The 9,991-nt window shown below is 45.0% G+C and overlaps 1 protein-coding gene across 2 annotated transcripts in view; it reads left to right on the plus strand.

Annotated features, from left to right (window-relative positions):
- jak1 (Janus kinase 1) overlaps positions 1-9,991 on the plus strand; it is a 91,695-nt gene that overhangs the window by 62,951 nt on the left and 18,753 nt on the right. For both annotated transcript variants that reach the window (XM_084163979.1, XM_084163980.1), the window contains 3 exons: positions 2,132-2,259; positions 4,061-4,196; positions 9,169-9,320. In XM_084163979.1, the coding sequence (XP_084020105.1) occupies positions 2,132-2,259; positions 4,061-4,196; positions 9,169-9,320 (416 nt within the window). The remainder of the gene's footprint in view (positions 1-2,131; positions 2,260-4,060; positions 4,197-9,168; positions 9,321-9,991) is intronic.

Here is a 9,991-nt window from a genome sequence, read left to right on the forward strand (position 1 = left end):
CCTTCACTTTTTCCACATTTTGTTACGTTACAGCCTTATTCTAAAATTGATTAAATAAATGTTTTTCCTCATCAATCTACACACAATACTCCATAATGACAAAGCGGAAAACAGGTTTTTAGTCATTTTTGCAAATATATTAAATAAAAAACAGAAATACCTTATTTACATAAGTATTCAGACCCTTTGCTATGAGACTCAACATTGAGCTCAGGTGCATCCTGTTTCCCTTGATCATCCTACATTCAATTGATTGGACATGATTTGGAAAGGCATACACCTGTCTATATAAGGTCCCACAGTTGACGGTGCATGTCAGAGCAAAAACCAAGCCATGAGGTTGAAGGAATTGTCCGTAGAGCTCTGAGACAGGATTGTGTCAAGGCACAGATCTGGGGAAGGGTACCAAAAAATGTCTGCAGCATTGAAGGTCCCCAAGAACACAGTGGCCTCCATCATTCTTAAATGGAAGAAGTTTGGAACCACCAAGACTTCCTAGAGCTGGCCGCCCAGCAAAACTGAGCAATCCGGAGAGAAGGGCCTTGGTCAGGAAGGTGACCAAAAGTTCCTCTGTGGAGATGGGAGAAACTTCCAGAAGGACAGCCATGTCTGCAGCACTCCTTTATGGTAGAGTGGCCAGACAGAAGCCATTCCTCAGTAAAAGGCACATGACAGCCCGCTTGGAGTTTGCCAAAAGGCACCTAAAGGACTCTCAGACCATGAGAAACAAGATTCTCTGGTCTGATGAAACCAAGATTGAACTCTTTGGCCTGAATGCCAAGCGTCACGTCTGGAGGAAACCTGGCACCATCCCTACAGTGAAGCACGGTGGTGGCAGCATCATGCTGTGGGAATGTTTTTCAGCTGCAGGGACTGGGAGACTATTCAGGGTCGAGGGTAAGATGAACGGAGCAAAGTACAGAGAGATCCTTTATGAAAACCTGCTCCAGAGCACTCAGGACCTCAGACTGGGGCGACGGTTCACCTTCCAACAGGACAACGACCCTAAGCACACAGCCAAGACAACGCAGGAGTGACTTCGGGACAAGTCTCTGAATGTCCTTGAGTGGCCCAGCCAGGTCCCGGTCTTGAACCCGATCTAACATCTCTGGAGAGATCTGAAAATAGCTTGAGAGGATCTGCAGAGACGAATGGGAGAAACTCCCCAAATACAGGTGTGCCAAGCTTGAAGCATCATATCCAAGAAGACTCACAGCTGTAATCGCTGCCAAAGGTGCTTCAACAAAGTACTGAGTAAATGGTCTGAATACTTATGTAATGTGATATTAAAGTTTTTTTTAAATATATATTTGCACACAAAAAATAAAACCAGTTTTTGCTTTGTCATCATGGGGTATTGTGTGTAGATTGATAAGGAGAAAAAAACAGTTAATCCATTTTAGAATAAGGCTGTAATGTAGCAAAATGTGGAAAAAGTCAAGGGGTCTGAATACTTTCCGAATGTACTGTATTCCCTTTGTTCAGGTGGGTGAGGGCAGTGTGGAGTGCAATAGAGATTGCGTCATCTGTGGATCTGTTGGGGTGGTATGCAAATTGGAGTTTGTCCAGGGTGTCTGGGATGATGGTGTTTCATGGCTATAGATGTGAGTGATACAGGGAAATGGTCATTTAGGCAGGTTACTTTGGCGTTCTTGAGTACAGGGACTATGGTGGTCTGCTTGAAACAAGTTGGTATTACAGACTGGGTCAGGGATAGGTTGAAAATGTCAGTGAAGACACTTGCCAGCTGGTCAGCGCATGCTCTGAGTACGCGTCCTGGTTTTCTGTCTGGCCCCGCGGCCTTGAGAATGTTTAAAGGTCTTACTCACATCGGGTACGGAGAGCGAGACCACACAGTCGTCCAGAACAGCTGGTGCTCTCATGCATGGTTTAGTGTTGCTTGCCTCGAAGTGTGTGTGTACATTTGTATTGACTATCTAGCACAGGAGGTTGGTGGCACCTTAACTGGGCTTGTGGTAATGGCTGGAGCGGAATGGGTGGAATGGTATCAAATACACACATGGTTTCCATGCGTTTGATGCCATTTCATTCGCTCCGTTCCAGCCATTATGATGAGCCGTCCTTCTCTCCGCAGCCTCCACTGCTATCCATGTCTCTCTCTCTCTCCCAGATATCATGGTGGAGGAGTTTGTCCAGTTAGGTCCATTGGATCTGTTCATGCGGAGACAACACAGTCCTCTCAGTACACCATGGAAGTTCCAGGTGGCCAAACAACTGGCCAGCGCTCTCAGCTACCTGGTAAGAAACACACACTCTGAAATGTCTTCAGTTATGGTAAGCCTAAATAAGTTCAGGAGTAAGAATTTGCTTAACAAGTCACATAATAAGTTGCATGGACTCTGTTTGCAATAATAGTGTATAACATAATTTTTTTATGACTACCTCATCTCTGTACCCCACACATACAATTATCTGTAAGGTCCCTCAGTCAAGTTGTGAATTTCAAACACAGATTCAACCACAAAAAACAGGGAGGTTTTCCAATGCCTCGCAAAGAAGGGCACCTATTGGTAGACATTGAAAAAAAGCAGACATTGAATATTGGATGGTGTATGAATACACCCAGTCACTACAAAGACACAGGTGTCCTTCCTTAATCAGTTGCCGGAGAGGAAGGAAACCGCTCAGGGATTTCACCATGAGGCCAATGGTGGCTTTAAAAAAGTTCAAGTGATAGGAGAAAACTGAGGATGGATCAACAACTTTGTAGTTACTCCACATTACTAACCTAAATGACAGAGTGAAAAGAAGCATGTACAGAATACAAATATTCCAAAACATGCATCCTGTTTGTAATAAGGCACTAAAGTAAAAAAAATGTCCTGAATACAACGCGTTGTTTGGGGCAAATCCAACACAACACATTACTGAGTACCACTCTTCATATTTTCAAGCATGGTGGTGGCTGCATCATGTTATGGGTATGCTTGTCATCAGCAAGGACTAGGGAGTTTTTTTAGGATAAAAAGAAACGGAATGGAGCTAAGCACAGGCAAAATCCGAGAGGAATACCTGGTTCAGTCTGCTTTCCAACAGACATTGGGAGACAATTTCACCTTTCAGCAGGACAATAACCTCAAACACAAGCCAAATATACACTGGAGTTGCTTACCAAGGCAACATTAAATGTTCCTGAGTGGCCTAGTTACAATTTTGACTTAAATCGGCTTGAAAATCTATGGCAAGACTTGAAAACGGCTGACTAGCAATGATCAACAACCAACTTGACAGAGCTTGAAGAATTTCTTAAAGAATAATGTGCAAATATTGTACAATCCAGGTGTGCAAAGTTCTTAGAGACTTACCCAGAAAAACTCACAGCTGTAATCGCTGCCAAAAATGATTCTAACATGCATTGACTCAGGGGGTTGAATACTTATGTAATCAAGATATATTAGTGTTTTATTATTAATTTTTCTTCCACTTCGACATTACAGAGTATTTTGTGTAGATCATTTGCAAAAAATGACAATTAAATAACACAACAAAATGTGGAAAAGGTCAAGGGGTGTGAACACTTTCTGAAGGCACTGTAAATACTGCACACACACACACACACAATATGCAGGTGTTTAGGAACTGGATCTGTATCGTACCTGACTGTCCCCTGCATGCTCTCTCTCTCTCTCTCTCTCTCTCTCTCTCTCTCGCTCTCTCTCTCTCTCTCTCTCTCTCTCTCTCTCTCTCTCTCTCTCTCTCTTTCTCTCGCTCTCTCTCTCTCTCTCTGTCTCTCTGTCTCTCTCTCTCTCTCTCTCTCTCTCTCTCTCTCTCTCTCTCTCTCTGCTCTATCTCTCTCTCTGTCTCTGTCTCTCTCTCTCTCTCTCTCTCTCTCTCTCTCTGTCTCTGTCTCTGTCTCTCTGTCTCTGTCTCTCTGTCTCTCTGTCTGTCTCTCGCTCTCTCTCTCTCTCTCTCTCTCTCTCTCTCTCTCTCTCTGTCTCTCTGTGTATGTCTCTCTCTCTCTCTGTCTGTCTCTCTGTCTGTCTCTCTGTCTCTCTCTCTGTCTGTCTGTCTCTCTCTCTGTGTGTGTCTGTCTGTGTAGGAGGATAAGAAGCTAGTTCATGGCTTTGTGTGTACCAAGAACATCCTGCTAGCCAGAGACGGAGTGGACAGTGAGGGAGGACCCTTCATCAAACTCAGCGACCCTGGCATACCCATTACTGTGTTGACCAGAGAGGGTAAGACTTCATTGAATCATTTTGTTTGGCAAGTTATGCACATTGAGTGCAAGACAACCATCATGTTACATTTACATTTGAGTTATTTTTCAGAGCAATTTATCTTATTTTGCAGATGTGTAGGGATCCACTTTAAGCTCTGAAAGGACAAGGGCCCAATTTGAGATCGTAGAAATATGAACCTTGTAGAATTAAAATGTACAGTATGTTGAGTTCTGAAAGGTTTGTGGCCCAGGAGAATATCTTCACAGTGTTATTAGGTGAGGTTTTGTCTGGGAAGTGTTGTTTTTGGGAACAAGACTATTCTTTATTTATTTATTTATGTTACTGGCATGGCAGGGCTGTGGATTCCTGTCAACTGTAAGTTAAGTGAGGGCTTGTGGGAAGGACTTGGCTCCAGGCCAGACTAGAACATGGGTGGCCCAGGTCACATGACGACGGGAGGCAGCAGAGCCCTTCTTACTAGAGGGGGCGAGAGGGGGTTAGAGATGGAGACAGTGGGAGAGAGGGTTAGAGATGGAGACAGTCAGAGAGAGGGGGTTAGAGATGGAGACAGTGGGAGAGAGGGTTAGAGATGGAGACAGTGGGAGAGAGGGTTAGAGATGGAGACAGTGGGAGAGAGGGTTAGAGATGGAGACAGTCAGAGAGAGGGGGGTTAGAGATGGAGACAGTGGGAGAGAGGGTTAGAGATGGAGACAGTCAGAGAGAGGGGGTTAGAGATGGAGACAGTGAAAGAGAGGGGTAGGGTCAATCTACTATCCCCCATAGTACAAAAGTTGACCTATTCTATTCTGTGCGAGACATAAATATTCCAAACATAGTCTGGGACAGTTGTGGGATGCGATAGATCCCAAATCAATACAACCACTAGCATTTAAAAAAAGAATTTAAGCAATGAGCCTGACGCAACAGATCAGAACGTTTAGCTTAAAATGTTGATAAACTATTAGGCTATTTCTTCACATTATAAGCGCAGAAATGCGCACACGGCAGTAGGGTAGAAGCGCGAACGTGCCATTAGCAGGAAAACACCATTCTCAAAAGTGACAAATGCGATTATGCATGTAATGCTTTTATTATAAGGGTGCATTTTTATGGTGAAAATTATCTTCCCCAAACTTGAAACTCACGCGCTGCATATGTATGGCAGTTAGGCTCGACACCCGTTGTAAAGCGGATTAATGTGCTTCATTTAATGAAGTTATTTGGCCACTTTTTAGTTGTGATACAAACCTTATTAAAACATATACACTACTGTTCAAAAGTTTGGGGTCATTTGAAATGTCCTTGTTTTCGAAAGAAAAGCAATTTTTTTGTCCATTAAAATAACATCAAATTGATCAGAAATACAGTGTAGACATTGTTAATGTTGTAAATGGCTATTGTAGCTGAAAACGGCCGATTTTTTATGGAATATCTACATAGGCGTACAGAGGCCCATTATCAGCAACCATCAGTCCTGTGTTCCAATGGCACGTTGTTTGCTAATCCAAGTTTATCATTTTAAAAGGCTAATTGATAATTAGAAAACCCTTTTGCAATTATGTTAGCACAGCTGAAAACTGTTGTGCTGATTAAAGAAGGAATCAACATTTATTGAGACTAGTTGAGTATCTGGAGCATCAGCAATTGTGGGTTCGATTACAGGCTCAAAATGGCCAGAAACAAATAACTTTCTTCTGAAACTCGTCAGTCTATTCTTGCCAAGAAACTGAAGATCTCGTACAACGCTGTGTACTACTCCCTTCACAGAACAGCGCAAACTGGCTCTAACCAGAATAGAAAGAGAAAGAGAAGCACAACTGAGCAAGAGGACAAATTAGTTTGAGAAACAGACACCTCAAAGATCCTCAACTGGCAGCTTCATTAAATAGTACCCGCAAAACACCAGTCTCAACGTCAACAGTGAAGAGGTGACTCCGGGATGCTGAACTTCTTGGCAGAGTTGCAAAGAAAAAGCCATATCTCAGACTGGCCAATAAAAATAAAATATTAAGATGGGCAAAAGAACATAGACACTGGACAGAGGAAGATTGGAAAAAAGTGTTATGGACAGACGAATCGAAGTTTGAGGTGTTCGGATCACAAAGAAGAACATTTGTGAGACGCAGACGAAATGAAAAGATGGTGGAGGAGTGCTTGATGCCATCTGTCAAGCATGTTGGAGGCAATGTGATGGTCTGGGGTTGCTTTGGTGGTGTTAAAGTGGGAGATTTGTACAGGGTAAAAGGGATCTTGAAGAAGGAAGGCTATCACTCCATTTTGCAACGCCATGCCATACCCTGTGGACGGTGCTTGATTGGAGCCAATTTCCTCCTACAACAGGACAATGACCCAAAGCACAGTTCCAAACTATGCAAAAACTATTTAGGGAAGAAGCAGTCAGCTGGTATTCTGTCTATAATGGAGTGGCCAGCACAGTCACCGGATCTCAACCCTATTGAGCTGTTGTGGGAGCAGCTTGACCGTATGGTACGTAAGAAGTGCCCATCAAGCCAATCCAATTGTGGGAGGTGCTTCAGGAAGCATGGGGTGAAATCTCTTCAGATTACCTCAACAAATTGACAACTAGAATGCCAAAGGTCTGCAAGGCTGTAATTGCTGCAAATGGAGGATTATTTGATGAAAGCAAAGTTTGAAGGACACAATTATTATTTCAATTAAACATCATTATTTCTAACCTTGTCAATGACTACATTTCCTATTCATTTTACTATATTTCCTATTCAAACTAATTTCATGTATGTTTTCATGGAAAACAAGGAAATGTCTAAGTGACCCCAAACTTTTGAACGGTAGTGGAGGCCTATGGGCTAGGCTAAATGAGGTGTGCGACTATGATTTGAAAAAGTTGCAAATAAAAAGGCGATAGATTTGTTTGTTTCTTGCCTTAAGCTGGGCATCATTCACAAGTGATAATATATCATTCACAAGTGATAGACTAATATTGTCACCCATCAGACTATTCTTGATTTAATCTTGTATTTACCAGTGGAGGCTGCTGAGGGGAGGACGGCTCATAATAATGCCTGGAACGGAGCGAATGGAAAGCTGATGGGATCCTCCTCTTTTTAATAGAGGCCATCACTCAGTTTTCTCACACAATTGCATAGCCTATAGAAATGTTGCGCAACATGAGTTCATGGGCTCTCATGAAGTGTTTGATTCAATTTTCGATTACATTTGCATTGATATTAGAGTGCTGAGTACCAGGCAGTTAGCAAGTTTGGAAGGCTACTAATGACCATCAGCAGCATCAGAGCTTGGAGAAGCCTAATTACCGTAAATAAACCGTCACATGGAATTTGACTGCCATCATGACTCGTGACCGCCGGTGTGGCGGTAATACAGTCACCGTAACAGCCCTAGACAGGGTTAGAGATGGAGACAGTCAGAGAGAGGGTTATAGATGGAGACAGTCAGAGACAGGGTTAGAGATGGAGACAGTCAGAGAGAGGGTTATAGATGGAGACAGTCAGACAGGGTTAGACATGGAGACAGTCAGACAGGATTAGAGGTGGAGACAGTCAGAGAGAGGGTTAGAGATGGAGACAGTCAGAGACAGGATTAGAGATGGAGACAGTCAGAGAGAGGGTTAGAGATAATATAATATAATATGCCATTTAGCAGACGCTTTTATCCAAAGCGACTTACAGTCATGCGTGCATACATTTTTGTGTATGGGTGGTCCCGGGGATCGAACCCACTACCTTGGCGTTACAAGCGCCGTGCTCTACCAGCTGAGCTACAGAGGACCACGATGGAGACAGTCAGAGACAGGGTTAGAGATGGAGACAGTCAGACAGGGTTAGAGATGGAGACAGTCAGAGACAGGGTTAGAGATGGAGACAGTCAGACAGGGTTAGAGATGGAGACAGTCAGAGACAGGGTTAGAGATGGAGACAGTCAGACAGGGTTAGATATGGAGACAGTCAGAGACAGGGTTAGAGATGGAGACAGTCAGAGACAGGGTTAGAGATGGAGACAGTCAGAGACAGGGTTAGAGATGGAGACAGTCAGAGAGAGGGTTAGAGATGGAGACAGTCAGAGACAGGATTAGAGATGGAGACAGTCAGAGAGAGGGTTAGAGATAATATAATATAATATGCCATTTAGCAGACGCTTTTATCCAAAGCGACTTACAGTCATGCGTGCATACATTTTTGTGTATGGGTGGTCCCGGGGATCGAACCCACTACCTTGGCGTTACAAGCGCCGTGCTCTACCAGCTGAGCTACAGAGGACCACGACGGAGACAGTCAGAGACAGGGTTAGAGATGGAGACAGTCAGACAGGGTTAGAGATGGAGACAGTCAGAGACAGGGTTAGAGATGGAGACAGTCAGACAGGGTTAGAGATGGAGACAGTCAGAGACAGGGTTAGAGATGGAGACAGTCAGACAGGGTTAGATATGGAGACAGTCAGAGACAGGGTTAGAGATGGAGACAGTCAGACAGGGTTAGATATGGAGACAGTCAGACAGGATTAGAGATGGAGACAGTCAGAGACAGGGTTGGAGATGGAGACAGTCAGACAGGGTTGGAGATGGAGACAGTCAGAGACAGGGTTGGAGATGGAGACAGTCAGACAGGGTTGGAGATGGAGACAGTCAGAGACAGGGTTAGAGATGGAGACAGTCAGACAGGGTTAGATATGGAGACAGTCAGACAGGATTAGAGATGGAGACAGTCAGAGACAGGGTTGGAGATGGAGACAGTCAGACAGGGTTGGAGATGGAGACATCGAACTGTAATACAGTAAAGTTGTCAGTGAGGGAAGACGGGACTACAGACATATTAATAGTGACAAACTCCCCAACAGATGAGGGTTCATTATCGTGTGTTCACTACAATAGTGTTTTGGTTTCTGCACCACATGTGACTATTTGTTTGTTTGTGTTATGACTAAATGTATGTACTGTGTTTACATACACATACTGTATGTCTAACTCTGTGTGTGTGTCACCCTGCAGAGTGTGTGGACCGGATCCCCTGGATCGCTCCAGAGTGTGTGAAGGACTCTGCCAACCTGAGTGTAGCGGCTGATAAATGGGGCTTCGGCACAACACTGTGGGAGATCTGCTATGACGGAGAAGTGCCCCTCAAAGACAAGAAACTCACAGAGGTACATACTGTATACACACAAACACACACGCATGCCTCGGCCCACTTTATCCCCTACACCTCACATAGGCCTTACTCTACACTGAATATTGCCAGTTTGGACACAAAGTATTAGATACCCTTAAGATACTCTCTCACTCTTTCCCCACTCCCTCTCTCTCTCCCTCCCTCCCACCTCCCCCTCTCTTTCTCTCCCTCCCTCCCACCCCTCCTCTCTTTCTCTCCCTCCCTCCCACCTCCCCCCTCTCTTTCTCTCCCTCCCACCTCCCCCTCTCTTTCTCTCTTTCCCTCCCACCTCCCCCCTCTTTCTCTCCTTCCCTTCCACCTCCCCCTCTCTTTCTCTCCCTCCCTCCCACCTCCCCCCCTCTTTCTCTCCTTCCCTCCCACCTCCCCCCTCTCTTTCTCTCCCTCCCTCCCACCTCCCCCTCTCTCTTTCTCTCCCTCCCTCCCACCTCCCCCCTCTCTGTCTCTCCCTCCCTCCCACCTCCCCCCTCTCTTTCTCTCCCTCCCTCCCACCTCCCCCTCTCTTTCTCTCCCTCCCTCCCACCTCCCCCCCTCTCTTTCTCTCCCTGCCTCCCACCTCCCCCTCTCTCTTTCTCTCCCTCCCTCCCACCTCCCCCTCTCTTTCTCTCCCTACCTCCCACCTCCCCCTCTCTTTCTCTCCTTCCCTCC

The sequence above is a fragment of the Coregonus lavaretus genome (genome assembly GCF_964263955.1).
Source record: "Coregonus lavaretus genome assembly, chromosome: 6".
Taxonomy (NCBI): Eukaryota; Metazoa; Chordata; class Actinopteri; order Salmoniformes; family Salmonidae; genus Coregonus; species Coregonus lavaretus.